This window comes from Echinops telfairi, unplaced genomic scaffold, assembly GCF_000313985.2.
Source record: "Echinops telfairi isolate 266 unplaced genomic scaffold, ASM31398v2 ScPeMD7_31;HRSCAF=116, whole genome shotgun sequence".
NCBI lineage: Eukaryota > Metazoa > Chordata > Mammalia > Afrosoricida > Tenrecidae > Echinops > Echinops telfairi.
In genome coordinates this window covers 31,233,667-31,249,614 of record NW_022103928.1, presented here as the reverse complement: position 1 = coordinate 31,249,614, position 15,948 = coordinate 31,233,667, and the positions used below count along the sequence as shown (strand labels likewise).

Here is a 15,948-nt window from a genome sequence, read left to right as displayed (position 1 = left end):
TTACAAATCTGGCTAGACCAGAGGATGTACACTGGTACAGATAGGAACTGGAAACACAGGAATCCAGGACAGATGAACCCCTCAGGACCAGTGCTGAGAGTGGCAATACCAGGAGGGTGGAGGGAAGGTGGGGTATAAAGGGGGAACCGATTACAAGGATCTACATATACCCCCCTCCCTGAGGGATGGACAACAGAAAAGTGGGTGAAGGGAGACATTGGGCAGTATGAGACATGACAAAATAATAATAATTTATAAATTATCACGGGGTCATGAGGGAGGGGTGTTGGGGAGGGAAGGGGGAAAATGAGGAGCTGATACCGAGGACTCAAGTAGAAAGCAAATGTTTTGAGGATGGCAAAAAATGTACAAATGTGCTTGACACAATGGATGGATGGATGGATTGTGATAAGAGTTGTACGAGCCCCCAATAAAATTATTTTTTTAAAAAGAATGTCCCTATCACCACTCTTATTCTATAGTGTGCTGCAAGTCTTAACCAGAAGCATTAGACCAAAAAAAAAAAAAATCAACAGAAGACACTGGGCAAAGTAAAAGAAGTCACTATTTGCAGACAATATGATTTTATATGCAGAAAACTCCCCAAAGACATGACAAAAAGATGGTCAGGGACAACTGAAAATTTTAGCAACATGGTAGGAAACAAGATTAACAAAAGTCAGCAAAACTCAATTGGATTCCTGCATACTAACATAGAGTTCTGAAAGAAAATGACATAACATATAATAAAATTTTATATATGTGTATGTATATATACATGTGTATATATATATGAATAAACCCAAGAAATAAAAGACCTGTATAAAGCAAACTACAGAACACTATTACAAGAAGCCAAAAGAGACCTACATAAATGGAAGGACATCCCATGTTCATGGATAGGAGGCAATTCAAGCTACAGACAGCTGATCTTCAACAAAGGGGCAGGGGCATTAAATGGGAGACAGGCTCTTCTACAAGTGGTGCTGACAAAACTGGATCTCTATCTGCAGAAGAATGAAACAGTACTCTGGCCTCACTGCACATGCAAAACCGAACTCAAGATAGATCAAAAGCCTAAATGTAAACCTCAGAGCTATAAAGATCATCAATGAGAAAATGGGAACAAACTTAAGAGCCTTTCACACATCATTCTAATTTAGCTGACATAAGTTTGGAAAAGCTAAGCAGACATATTCGGTGTATGTATATATGTACATATTTTCATATCTGTCTCCTCAGTGTTCTTATATTTATTCCATTTTGATCTTGTAAAAACATCCTTAAAAGTCATCAAATGCATCGTAAATACTTCTACACCTGTCTCTTCATCTATCATTTCATACTGTTTGCATCGCATTGTGTATTAACCATCTATGCGATTGGCCATTACCAGATGTAAGGGGGGAGATCTTGAATTAAGTTATACTCTATGTATCACAGTTACCCCTTACATGACTTTTCATCATTATTTGCACCTTCATACATCTTGTAGTTCTCTAGGACATCCACTTCAGCTTCTAGGGCTGCACATGTGTACATCTTCTGGATGGGACTGCCCGTGATCCATGACCTTAGCGTCAGGCATAAACGGTGCAGCACCTGAGGTGGGTTCTGATTTGGTCTTTGTTCAGAGTAGAGTTCTGTTGGCACAGGCCCTGAATGTGAGGGGGTCCTCAGGAGCCATTCTGAGATTGTGGAAAATATTACAGACAGTGGGTCACAGGGGCTCCTCATTCCATGTCAGGACTGAGAGAGAATGTATTTTCCAATGGGTATGTATAATGGGGCTTACAGATCTGTCATAAGCCATGCATGTCATACAGCTAACATATTACATAGTTAATAGGTAATATCATAAGCTGCTAACCTAATAAAAAAGCAGTGAGATGAGTCAGCATCTTGACCTAGTGCTACTTGACCTCAAACCCCTCTAACCCCTCCCCAGGAGGCTGCTACATTCATGGAGGGTTGGCTGTAGAACCTGATTGCTTTGATCTACAGATAACCTCTAGGCATTGTGAAGTAGTGGACAGAGAAATGACTCATCTTATATGGTAGCTCCTTTATGACAGTTCCTTTGAGGGGGGTTATTGGAGGGGCCGTGTTCAGTCATGAGGATGTAGATTAAGATTTCTTTATATCTCATAACCGTGAGTCTTCCCCCACCAGAGTCTGCTTTCCAGACCCGTAATTAGGAGCATGGATGATTTGGCTGCCTGACATTCTCATCCAGTCCCTCAGTTTACCACAAGACTTGTCTTTGTAGGTATTTCTATTTCAGCAGAACTTCCTTAGTTTTTGCTTTAGGTTCAGGAACGGATTAATTTTTGTTGCTCTTTGCCCAGTGACTTAACTGCTACATAAATTGCTGGCTTGCAGAATATGCCTTCTTCCCAGTCACCTTTGCAATTATTTCTGGTTGAACTGGGTAGCAAATCATTGCTCCTAAAGTTGCTAGTCCCAATGGATATGTACTTTTCTTGAAACCAAGCCTGCCAATCCTGAAAATGTAATCACTCCAACTTTGGGAAGAAAATCTCTCCGTGGACTCCTCAGATAAATACATGTATCTTTTCCAAATTGTCCCGAATTCATTATCCCATTTTCCACAAAGACATAAACACCCATTCATCAGCCAATCTAATGACCAGTTGTGGTGCGGATGAAAGCAAAGCCCAGTTCTAAATGTTCCTCAACATATTTAGACTGCAGAGGTAGAACAGTATATACCGGGAGATGGTCTGGTTTCCACTAGCTGCTTTTTAGGTCCCTCTCCTTTGGCCGCAGGTACACTTGCAGATGCCAGGATCAAAGCTGTAAGCACGGTTATCAGCTTTCTCTTCCACACAACCCATACTAGCATTCCATCCATTAGCTTCCTTTCATCCAGCCTTAAAGAGCCCTGGATACCCTAGTGGGCCAGCTCATTCCATTAGCGGTCTGTCGAGGGCAGGGGTCCTACAGGCCTAGGTTTTCGCTAAATAACCCAACCAAAAAGGATGTTCCGTCCCCAGACGGCACCCCATTCAAAGGATAGAGTGAGCACCTACGTGGCGGGCCGACCTTGGGAACCCAAAAGCACACGCGACAGACGACGCTCTGCCCCACACTGCTTCGTCTGGCAAGCCAACAGACAAATTCCAGTAGCGGAAACCACTTGGAACCTCCTCTTGCTAGCGGGAGGGCTGCGCGCGCAGATGGCACCTAGCCCGCGCGCAAGGCTCTCCCGACCAGTTTCTCCAGGAGCAACAATGCCCCTCCCCGAGTTCTCTCGCGTCGCTTGGCCTCCTGGGTACAATCTTCCCGACAGGCCCCGCGGACCCCGATGCATGCTGGGAGTTGTAGTCTCCTGGAGGCAGCGTGGCGCCGCTGCCTGCCGGAGCGCGTGGCAGGAAGCGGAAACGGCCTCTGTCCTGCCCCAGCCCCAGCCGGGCCTCGGTTCAGGCCTGGCCCCGCCCCGCGCGGTGCCGCCCGCTGCGGCGCTACACTGACGTGTCTCTCGGCCCAAGGGCTGCGCTCCACAGGGGCTGAACCGCCGGCCGCGGCGTCTCTCTCGGAGCGGATCGGAGCTGAAGCGGGATCCGGAGCCTGAACAGCCGACGCCATGGCGAGTGAGTCCCTCGAGGGCAGATCCGAGCCTCTTGCCTCACCCGTCCGCCTCGGCGTTCCCCGGTCCAGCCCGCCCGGTTCGCAGCCGACCCGGGCTGGCGGGTGCCGGCCCTCCTCGAGGGTCCCCGAGCGCCCACAGGCCCTCGTACCCTGTCTCTCCCTCGACTCATCACGGGCCAGAGGGTTCGCGCGTCGCCGGAAGGTTTGCCCCTGGCCTAACTCTCCTTTTTCTCTCCTCCCCAAGTCAAATTTCTGGAAGTCATCAAACCCTTCTGTGTCATCCTGCCGGAAATTCAGAAGCCAGAGAGGAAGGTGAGTTCCCCAAACCACTCTCCAAGAAAGCATCGTGGAAGTGTCCAGGTGCTGGAAGTTCACTTCCAGCCCAATTAAAAATGGCTTCGGCACGCCTGGTGGCATTCTCTGTGCCCTCGCTTCCCCGGAGTACGGTCGTGTAGAAAGGTTCCCTGGCCGTGCGGGGCTTTCCACTGAAATCGTCGGGCACCCCTGCACGATCTTTCCTGGGTGCTGTACCCTGCCCCCAGATGGCTCCTGGCCTCAATCAGGGGACGCGGATTTAAGTTAACCAGGGGCAGACTCAGGGTTGAGTTTTCCTGGGATTTGCCTTTCGTTTCCAGCTGCTTAAAAGGAGGTCAGGGTAGCCGCTTTATTCTGTAGAAAAGAGCGTGTACTTGCTATCTAGACTCAAGCTGCTGAAATAAATCTGTGCTTCACAGCAGCCAGTCAAAAACAGTGAAAAATAGATATGTATTCATTGTTACAGAATTCCTGTTGCAAAAGCTAAGATTTGAGATATTATTGGCAATATGAATAAGGTTATTAAACAATGGAATGAGAGTTTATTAGATTCGTAAAGGGAATAGTAAAATCTTTCTGGTTTCATATTTTTTCCCAGACTGTTAATGCAATCACATGTGTTTAGGTAGAATTGATCATCAGTGTGGACGTTTGGATCCATGAAGACTACTCTTTTCCCAAAACTTGGAATTGTTTTATATAAAATGCCCCACATATGTACTGCCTTTAATGAACCAATTTCTTAGTGAATTTCAGAGCTCCCTGCTCCCCTTCCAAGCTTAGAGGATAAGTTTCACTCCCTAGGTGGCTGTGTGACCTTGGTCTTGTAACTCAGGGGGGTAGAAGTAGGAATAGGTACAAGATAGAGCAGTAACTCAGGAAAGAGAATGTCTGATTTTGAAGGAGGATATTTTCTTGAAGAAACGGGGAGGGAGAAAAAGATATGGGTAGAAATTCCAGACAAAAGGAATATATAATATGCCAAGGCAAAACAAGACTGTGGTGTGTTGGTTGCCCGCGTTTGAGAATTGCCAAAATATAAAAGGTAGATGGAGAACAACAGACAAGGGGAAAGGACCAGACAAGTTAGAAAATTGCTGCCCAAGATTATGACTGTCAAAGCTGTTGCAATAAAGGGAGAAACTAAACAAAACAAAGGGAGAAACTGGCAGAGAGGTAGAAATCAAGGATGGCTTTGGGCAATTGGATAAAGATGTTTCACTTTTCATTGTTGACTTTGGTTGAATACAGCAGAGGACACTTGGCTATTAAAACATGAGGAATCTTGTAAACGATGTCTACTCCTGGTTCCTATAAAGTCATTTCAGTAACATTACTAATTAGTCCCAAATGATGTTACCTTCCCTTGACCTACTTCTTAGTTTCTTGTGTGGAGACAGATGGAAGGGGAGCAGTCATCTCAGGAAGAAAAGCTCTGTGACTTCACACCACGTTTGGCACACTGGCAGCATCTGCCACACAGGGTCGCCCCGCAGTCAGAATCGACAACTACCAGCAGCAACCACACTCAGCCTCTCTAAAATACTGTTTGTACATTTCTAGAGTAGATGACAGTGGTGCATGGTGTGAGGTGATGTGTGTGAAGACCTCAGACACAGAAAACTTGCTGTACACAGTGCTCACAATTCGTTCCTGTTGTTCAAGGCTTCTCGGTGAACAGGGAGGGGTCTAATTTGAGTCTGCTTTTCTTAATTTGCTTATGAAACTAACTTGTTGAACTTCATTCTCTTCTGTAGATTCAGTTTAAGGAGAAAGTGCTATGGACCGCTATCACTCTGTTTATCTTCTTAGTGTGCTGCCAGGTAAACACAGGTTTCATACTCTCCCCTGTTGGGCTGGGCCGGAGGAAGATGAGGCTGTGTGCTAAAGCAGTGGTTCTCAACCTTCCTAATGCCATGACCCTTTCATACAGGTCCTCAGATGGTGGTGACCCCCCCAACCAGAACATTATTTTCATTGCTACTTCATCACTGTCATTTTGCTACTGTTATGAATCGGGCGACCCCTGTGAAAGGGTCGTTCAACCCCCAAAGGGATCGAGACCAGAGTTTCAGAAACCCTATGGAGCGGTTCTGCTCTGTGCTCCAGGGCCTCTGAAGCCGAGTCCCTTGGGACTTTGGTTTGGGCAGGGCACGAGGATGGATGGCAGCAAGTATGTGGACTTCTTTTCTCTTTGTTGTTGATTTCCAGATCCCCCTGTTTGGTATCATGTCTTCAGATTCAGCTGATCCTTTTTATTGGATGAGAGTGATCCTGGCCTCTAACAGAGGTAGGTCCCTGGCTCTCTGTGCCTTTTCTCTGCACAAAGTGGGCGTGCCTGGCTGAATTTAGTTCTGTTATAAGCTTTGGCTCTATGTTGAGTTCAGAGTGAAGAACGTGGTCTGGAAAATAGAATGAAAAATATTGATGTGCTGTACTGAATAGACATTGTAAACACTAGATTCTAGATCGAGGCATGCTGTCATACTTGGAATTGTGTTTTGAATGTAAAATAACGTCTAATACCAAGATAAGTACATGTTGTAGAGACTGGGAAACGAGAATGCTTTTGAAACACATGATGATGACATTCTTACATGTCTTGTGTTTTCATCTTTAACTGTATCTTTTTGTTATTGTTCATATCATCCAGTTCCAAATCAATTGAAAGTAAGGCTCACTTTGATATAATGGAAGTAAAGACTTATTCATGGCTATAATTGTACAGACACCTATCCTAGATGCTAGAAATTTCTTGAATGTTGCCCTTTTTGTTAACTGATAAAGAGGTAATCCTTTCTTCTCCCTATAAAATCAGTCTGGTTCTGTTATGATAAATGTAAATTCAACAATCTGTTGAGACACCAGGTGACTTCCTCAGTAGAATGGGACATTGCCTGATAAGCTGAACAGGCTGAATTGAATATACATTAATTGTTGATAATTTGAGGTTATTCTCTGCTGCTGTCAAATCGGAATGCATTGAGGTACGTGTAAGGGGGCCCAAGTAAAAGACCTTGTACATTTTCTTGATGTTTGCTATTCTAAGCTAGTGTTTCTGTGCTTTGTTTCCCCTCACCTCAAGGTACATTGATGGAGCTGGGCATCTCTCCCATCGTCACCTCTGGCCTTATCATGCAGCTCTTGGCTGGGGCAAAAATAATTGAAGTTGGTGACACTCCAAAAGATCGCGCTCTCTTCAATGGAGCCCAAAAGCGTGAGTGAGCTAGCGGGACTATTGAGATGCCCCAGAGGTTGAGTGGAAGAAGTAGGGTTTGACCAGTCTAGTTTCAGTTCCCCAACTTCATAGGACCTTGAGCCAGTCTCTTTGCTTCTTGGGCCCTCAGTTTCCTTACCATCTAGGAAATAATATTTACGTCAGAGTTGTGAGGATTAAATGAAATAACATGTAAAACATCCATCTCATTGCCTGATATATAGTATTTAATCAGCAGGTTTGATTTTGATTTTTTTCCCCTTCTGAGTTTAGAAAGACTTAGGGAGAAAGGTGTTCTACCAGCTGTGTGACTTTGAGAGACTTTAGATGACAACTCAACTTTAAAAATAGGGGTTATAGAATAATGATGGCAACAAATGTACAAATGCGCTTGACACAATGGATGTATGGATTGTGATAAGAGTTGTACGAGCCCCCAATAAAATGATTTTTTTTTAAATAGGGGTTATAGTGGTGTTTATCTCATGGCAAATAGTTTTACTAGCAGCAATGACCAGTCAGCTAGATTGACTGTTGCTATTACCTTAAGTGTACAAATTAGAAAACGATATTTTACTATTTCCTATGCAGATGTATTTTCTTACTCACCAGTGTATTTTAAGTAAGCTAAATTGAATGAGCCTGGGCTGTTAAATCTGTCAGTTTTAGGCATAAATCAGGATTTTAAAGTATGTGTGCCATACATGCTTTTTTTTTACTGTGTAAAACTATTAACAAAACAAAACTACCCTGCTTTAAGAATTCATTGTTACAGAGCACTTTTTTTTTATTTTTAACATTTTATTAGGGGCTCATACAACTGTTATCCCAATCCCAGAGCACTTTTTATAAAACCAAATTGAGCTATATTTGATGAGTACTGTGGAGTAAAATTTAATTTCACATGGCAGAAAAGCTGAAATTGAAGCTAGAAACCAATACTTAGAAATCCACTTCATACCATGGAAGCAGTAAGCCTGTGGCAGTTCCATGGTTCTGACAATGATGTATACCAAGACTCAAGAGGCCCTACCAAAAGGAACGCATCTGTTCTAAGTGATCTTGGTAGCCGAGGAATGGTGACTCTTCACTATATCTGTGTTGGAATTGGTAGCGTTGTGGGGATTATCCCACTAAATAGAAATGTGAGAAGGCCTCCCTCTGTCCCAGTGTTAATAATCCGTGGTCTGTACTTGGCTGGATGGTGAGCTGCAGAGGTATACTAGTGAGCTATACTAGTGGCTGGCCTTGAGCCCGAGTGCTGGGGGCTGCATCACCAGAGTGTATGCCACTGGAGAGCTTCCCCAGTCATTTTTCTCCCCGCTTTCCTGTTAGGTCAACCTCGTGGCCACTTTGCACATCTTTCACTTCTCCTTTAATAAAGACGAGGTGAAAACCAAGGTGTACTTTAGCACTGACGAATCAAACATCATTCCCCTAGTTCCTGTATGTTTCCCCACCTCCCCCCAACTACCACCACTACCATGACTCAGTTCTAACTTACAAATCTGGCTAGACCGGAGAACACACAGTGGTACAGATAAGACCTTTCGTACATGGAATTCAGGAAAGATAAACCCCTCAGGAACAGTAGTGGGAGTAGCGATGAGGGGAGGGGCATGGTCAGGGAGGGGGAAGGATAAGAAAGGGGGAATCCATCACAAGATTGGAGATACATATATATATAGTGCCCCCCACCCTCCCCGAGGGGACAAATAACAGAAATGTGGGTGAAAGGAGACAATGGACAATGTAAGATGTGAAATAATAGCAACAATATATAATTGATCAAGGATTCACGAGGGTGGGAGAGGGGGTAAAAAGGGGAACTATACCAAGGGCTCAAGTCGAAAATGTTTTGGAAATGATGGCAACATATGTACAAATAAAGTAAAAAACAAACAAACAAAAAAAAGACAAGGGGAAATTACAAAGCAAATGCCCTGTTGTTAAAAGGCATTTGCATTATTGTGAACTTTGGGGCTGTTACTAATTAGAAGTTTCCTAGACCAAGTTCCTTGTAGGCAATGTCAGTATTTCTCATCTTTCTTGTCCTTGATGCCTGACACCTAGTCGATGCCTGCTGTTTTCTTTTGATTTCTAGTATTTGGTATGATCATCACTATTGGCCAGTCTATTGTGTATGTGATGACCGGAATGTATGGGGACCCTTCTGAAATGGGTGCTGGAATCTGCCTGTTAATCACCATCCAGGTAATTATGCTGATACCTACTCTGCTGACCAGCCCCTCATACTTACATAGCTCGTATAAGTCTGAACTACATATTTAGAGGAGAATCTTCCAGAGAGGAAGCCTTGTGCTTGCCCTTTAACCTCACAGGAGGGAGGCTATCCTCCCCACTCCCCGTGGGTGGAGGCTGAGCTCGGGCCCAGCCTTTAGGTCGACGAAGGAAGGGAAGCCCATGTCCATGGGGATCGCTAATAATGAATTGTCTATTTGGGTGCCTGTACTTCAGTCTCTTATTTTTTACAGCTCTTTGTTGCTGGACTAATTGTCCTCCTCCTGGATGAGCTCCTGCAGAAAGGGTATGGCCTGGGCTCCGGTATTTCCCTCTTCATTGCAACGAACATCTGCGAGACCATTGTGTGGAAGGCGTTCAGCCCCACCACTGTCAACACTGGCCGAGGTAAAGCTGCTGGGGCTTTGCTGGCCGCAGGTTCCAGAAAGTGTGGCCCCATCCCCCTGCCAAAACACTTCAACCTGTGGTACATCTGTAACCTGTAAAAACAGAGGCGTATGTTCATAACAACACTTACAGATTTTCCCATAAGCGTAGTCAGTGATTATTGTTGATGCTAAGACACCTAATCCGTCTTGATTCACGTAGCTTGTGTTTCCATTCAAGGACAAAGCGACACAGTACTCTGCTGGGGGCTTGGAGGCCATCTTTTCCCCCTCTCCCTTTGTATTGCTGTTACAAACGCTGGATAGTGACCATCCATGTATATTCTTTTTTTTTCTCCCCATACTTTGCAGGTCTTAAGAAGTAAATTTAGGGAAATGAGATTCCTAAAGCAAAGCCCTTTGTCACTCAAAGGGAAGCTTTGGACAAGAGGCCTGGACTTGAGGTGGGGGTTCCTGCCTTGGCTGTTCTGAGCAGTGACTACATTGGTGACATTAGCCTGTGCCTTCCTCTCCGGACCCTCGTTAACAGGATTGCATGACAGAAAGCAAAACAGTCGATGCGTACCAAATGCTAGGGTTTGCTTCGTCGCCATGCAGAGTACTGTAGAAATCTTGTTACACGGGATGTTTTCAAGAAAGGCTTCCAAGCATCCAAGGAAAGACCTAGCGGAACACTAATTAGAAAAGGGAAGGTCCGCTTCTTTCATCACTAAATATGCTACTCCCTCAGAGGAGTCCCGTGAGAAATAGCTCTTCGTGCCCATATGAACACTTTATTTGAATTAAGTGCTGGAAACAGAATTCCTTGCCTCCAGAGACCATATAATCTCATTAGTGATACTGAAAACAGAGCTCCAGACAAGCAAAGGCCTCATGTACCCAACACAACACAAAAGCAAAAAGTGTAATTTGAGGTAGGAAATGTCCCGAGAGCCTTAGAAAAGCCTGAACAAGATCAGATGTGGCTGTTTCTTGGGCACCTCCTAGGAATTTAGAAAATCTCAAGCCAATGAGAAAACTGGGAACCAAAGAAAGGCAGGAAGAAAAAGAGATCATGGTAGGTAAGGTTTATGGCAAGACCATCTCGTGGTGTGAAGGACTGTGCCAATTTATAAAATAGCGTCAGAGCAGAGGTCAAGATGGTACAGTTGGTAAATGCATTGAAGCCTGGCGGCACCCCGCAAAAGAAGCCACCATCCACCCTGAAGTGGGCAGTGAGGTGGTAGGAAGCAGCATTTGACGGGGCTGGTTTCCTGTCAGTTGGGTTAGAATAGAAAAGGATGGAGAGCAAGCGCAGCTGGCTATTGTAGGCACCGTGGGGTAAGCACGGGGCTGCTGACCATGAAGTTGGTCAGCCACTCCACAGCTTCCCTAAAGAGTTACAGCCTTAGAAACGCTGTGGTGCCGTTGTGTTGTGCCCTGTAAGGTTGCTCTGAGTCCGTGGCTGTGGGTTAATTGTGGCAATGATCAGATTTCACAGCACTGCTAGTTAGGGGATTAGCAAGGACGACAGAAATGGGACAAAGGAACTTTGAAGGGTAATGAAAAACCACAGCCGTTTTGTTTCTGGCGTTAGGTTATAAGCAGGGCTGGGAACCCGTTCTTTACACTCTGAGAGTGCTTCTCTGCCCGGATCATCTGAATCAACAATGTAACAAGGTCACTACATGCAGACAGGAGAATCACCAAGACATCTGCTTGACTGGAGAGTCTGACCAGTTTATCTGGGGTGGATAGATGAACTTGAGGAGGAAGTCGAACCAGAATCAGCTAGTTCAAAGTCCCAATTCAGAGTGTCACAAGGGGTAGTGTATGGGATCTGCTGGAGGAGGACAGGGGAAGCGTTCACAGCCCTGCCCTGGGCACCTAGTGAAGCTGGGAACTAGCACTCAGTAGCTAAGCAGTGAGGGCAAGAGAAGAGTTAAGAGAGCTGAGCCTTGGAGAAGAGCAGGAAGAGTCGTGCAGGACATAGGAAATACATTGCTAACAGACCCCTTTGGGACTGAGTGTGACCATTGCTGTTTTCCTAGGGAAGTAGAAAACCCCCAAACTGGCAATTAATGTCTGGCAGGCGTGGGGAGAAAACCTGGAGAAAGAACACATTTCCCCTAAAATAACACTAGCACTTTGTCTTGTTCCTAGAGATTCAGCAGGTAATGAATTTCAAGACATAATTATGTCAACAGGACAAGGGGGACCTAATCCCAGCACGGCTATTAACTAGCCTTTGATTCCACAGCTATTTATCAGGGACCTTTTACATACCAGGCACTGGAAATGCACAGCATTTAAAAGTATGCTTTCTGCATGTCACGTGTTACCCTAAGTGAAAATAAAGCAGAGCGAGGAGAGGGGATGTCGGGAGCGCTTGCTGCAGTTTTCGTCTGACTAGTTACGGAAGACCTCACCAGTACACAGTCCTGTAGGAGGTCAGGAGGAAAGTTCTGTTTGGGAGAGCTGCAAGTGGGTCTAAGAATCAGCACATGCTGCGGGTGCAGAACGAGCAAGGCAAGAGTAGTTGGAAGAGAGAACAGGGATGTCGGCAGACAGAGCATATAGCCAGTACACCGTGTGGCTTTGAAGAAATTCCTGCCTGACCAGGGTCAAACAGGAGGTTTGTCTTGGCCACCTCTTTTAGCATCCTTGACTTCTATACACCGAGGAAACAGGTCAGTATTGTCACGTGTGGCCAAAAGGTGGGGAGAATGAGATGAAAGACCATTACAGGGTGAACTAGGAAGCCGGCGGTGGCTAGGACACTTAGCAACCACTTCCTGGGCTTCAGGAATGGTGAGTGGAGTGAGGGTTAGCTGATCTGCCTGAAATCTCTTCTCTGCATGTCCAGGAACTGCTTCCAGGAGAAGCTGCAGAGGGTTCTGGGGCTGGCACAGATGAGAAACGAAAATGCTATTACCGCTGTACCTTGCGGCACCTTGCACTCTCCACTCCTGCCCACCAACCACGTTTCTGAAAATGTGTTACCTTTCCACCAGTAAAGCAGCAAGAGGGGTAAGGGTGGAGTTGGCAGCCTTCCGTTGTGGGTTAGTTACACTGAGCAGCAGAGGTTCCACCGCAGCGCGATACTCTGGTTTCTTAGCTGTGTCTGTGTGTCCCCGCATGCCTGCGCATGCCAATACCTTGGCAGTTTATCTAGGTCTAGTGATGTCCCGGGCACTCTAGCTCCCTTAGATTGGAAGCCTTTCTTCCTACTTCTTTCTGGAGCCTTGCCTTTTTTTTTGAACCATCTCAAAGTGGATTTGTGAAAATCCTTTATCATTTCCCACGGTGGGCCTACAAACTGCCCTCTCGCTTGTTAAAGACTTAATCTCCATTTGTATCAGGGACCTCTAACACAGAGCCCTTGACTGGGATGCTTTCCTTCCTGGGCCTCTCCAGGAAAGGGGTTTTTTCCTCTTGGGGCCCTTCTCCGATGTAGAGCCCCTTCCCTCTAGCGTTCAGCTAATCCTACCTTTCTAATTTGTAATTGGTGATCGTCATCCCTACATCTGGAGGCCATTGTGTGGGTGTGTCTGAGAAATAGGATTAATTGACTTAATTAAAAAAAAAAGCCCACTTCTCAGGTTGAAGATCTCCATGAGAGAGTAGAAGGATGAGAAAATCTGCTCCCCCCTCCCAATCCTGCTGCGTTTGAGGCGCTGGCTCAGCCAGTGTCCGTCTACTTCTTGACAGGGCTTCCTCCGTTTGTTCACTCTCCACCAAGCTAGGTTCTTCTCCGGGGTCCTCCTGTTAGCACGTCCGAAGCACCTGAGGCAAGCCACACTGTCCTCCCTTTTAAGGAGCATGCTGTCTACTTCTTCCGAGATACTTTTGTTACTCTTCTGACGCTCTGTGGTATATTCAGTACTCTTCATTAACATCATAATTCAAATGCATCATTGGTTTTTAAAGTTCATATCCCAGCTTTCATATGCATACGAGGTGATTGAAAATACCATGGTTTGGGGTCAGGCACACCCAGTTCTCAGAGTAACATCTGCGTTTAGACACTTAACGGAGATCTTTGGTGGCAGATTGGCCCATTGCAATATGTCAGATGAGTTCCATGCTGCTGCTATCATGGGCACTGATGATGGATCAAAGTCGAAGTAAATCCTTGACAACTTCATATTTTCTCCACGTACCATGATACTGCTTATTGGTCCAGTTGTGAGGATGTTGTTTTCGTTAGGTTGAGGTGTAATCTATACTAAAGGCTGTAGTCTTATCTTCATCAATAAGTGCTTCAAGTCCTCTTAGATTTTAGCAAGGAGAGTCATGTTATCTGCATGTCCCAGGTTGTTAATTGTCTTCCTCCAATCTGTCACGTTCTTCCTATGACTTCTCAGATTATTTGTTCAGCATACAGATTGAATAAGAATGGAGAAAGGATACAACCCTGTCGTACACCTTTCCTGGTTTTAAATGACTCAATGTCCCCTTGTTCTGTTTGAATGACTTCCTCTTCGTCTATGCAGTTTTCTCATGAGCACAGTGAAGTATTCTGGAATTCATGCTCTTAACAGTGCTATTCATAATTTGCTAGATTTCACAGTCAATTGTCTTTGCAGAGTCAATAAAACACAAGTAAATTGTCTTTCTAGTCATCTAGCCAAGATCCATTTGATGTTAGCTATTACTGTATATACTCGTGTTTAAGCCAAGTTTTTCAGCACATTTTTAATGCAGTTTTTGTGGTAAAATTAGGTGCCTCGGCTGATATTCTGGACAGCTTATACTTGAGTGTATGTGTTATATCCCTTGTTCCACATCTTCTGAACCTGACATGACTTTCTGGCATTTTCTATCAGTGTATTGCTGCAACTGTTTTTTAAAATACTTTGAGCAAAATTTTACTTGTGATCCAAATGATCATGTTAGATAATTTCCACATTCTGTTGGATCACCTTTCTTTGTAATGGTCATGGTTGGTCAGGTCGCAGGTAGCTGTCTACCCATGTTTTGGCATAGGTGGGTGTTTCCAATGTTGCAGTCATTTGTTGAAACATCTGAATTGGTACTCCATCAATTCCTAGATGTTTGTTATTTTTGCAAGTCCCTCCAGCGCAGCTTGGACCTAGTCCCTGTATCATTAGTTCTTCATCATATGCTACATCCTGAAATGCCGGTTCTGTTTGGTGCAGTGACAGCATCCTTTTCTGTTGATGCTTCCTGTTTCAGTATTTTGCCCAGAGACCCTTCAATATTGCAACTCGAGGCTTTCATTTTTCTTCAGTTCTTTAGGCTTGAGAAACGCAAGCATGTACTTTCCTTTTTGTTTTCAAACTCCAGGTCCATGTACATTTCATTTGTAGATTCTCAAGCTGCCCTGTAAAATCTGTTCAGCTCTTTTACGTCATCATTTCCTCTGTTCACTTTAGCTTCTCTGTTCAACAGCAAGTGTGTGTCTTCTGTCATCCACTTTGGTCTTTTCTGCCCATCATGTCTTTGTAATGACCCTTTTTGCTTTCTTTAATGTTCTTGATGCCATCATCTTTGATACCTAGGGGCATAATGGCCTATGAATTGGGCTGCTCACCCCAAGGTCAGCAGTTTGGTTCCACCAACATCAATGGGAGAAATGTGGAGCTCTCTGTTCTCGTGAAGATTTACAGCCTTGGACCCTAAAGGGGCAGTTCAGCTCTGTCCCAGAGGGTCATCAATAGAGCCAACTTAGTGGGAGTTTGGGGTTTTTTGTTGATGTCATCTTGCCTGGCTTGTGGTCGTTAGTATTCATTGCATCAGATACATCAAGGTAGTGCCTAAATTCAGGCAGTCATACTGTGACTGTCAAGGACTTATTTTCAGTTTCTTCCTCTTCAACTTGAACTTACCCCGTGGCCTTGCTCTAACATGCTGTTGATCCATTCTATCATCTCTACACAAGTAGTTAATTTAATTCCAAAGTATTCTTTCTGACAAGGTTCACGTGTAATTTACTGGTTTGTTGGGAAAAGATAATTGAAAAGAATAAGTTTGAAAAAGATGTTTGCAATGAATAAGTCATTGGTCTTGCAGATTTTTACCTTTGCCAGTAATTGTCTATCATTGAAGTCAAATTTCTTATTTTTTTTTAAATTATTTTATTGAGGCTCATACAGACTCTTATGACAATGCATACATCCATCCATTGTGTCAAGCATATTTGTACATTTGTTG

The 15,948-nt window shown here is 44.6% G+C and overlaps 1 protein-coding gene and 1 pseudogene across 1 annotated transcript in view; one reads left to right on the top strand and one right to left on the bottom strand.

Annotated features, from left to right (window-relative positions):
- Positions 1–1,513: 1,513 nt before the first annotated feature.
- LOC101660766 lies at positions 1,514–2,875 on the bottom strand (annotated as a pseudogene).
- Positions 2,876–3,499: 624 nt separating this feature from the next.
- The window catches only part of SEC61A1 (SEC61 translocon subunit alpha 1), a 20,095-nt gene continuing 7,646 nt past the window's right edge, over positions 3,500–15,948 (top strand). The window contains exons 1-7 of the mRNA XM_004702350.4: positions 3,500–3,614; positions 3,857–3,924; positions 5,685–5,750; positions 6,139–6,217; positions 7,013–7,144; positions 9,249–9,358; positions 9,640–9,793. Of these exons, the coding sequence (XP_004702407.1) occupies positions 3,608–3,614; positions 3,857–3,924; positions 5,685–5,750; positions 6,139–6,217; positions 7,013–7,144; positions 9,249–9,358; positions 9,640–9,793 (616 nt within the window). The 5' untranslated portion in view covers positions 3,500–3,607. The remainder of the gene's footprint in view (positions 3,615–3,856; positions 3,925–5,684; positions 5,751–6,138; positions 6,218–7,012; positions 7,145–9,248; positions 9,359–9,639; positions 9,794–15,948) is intronic.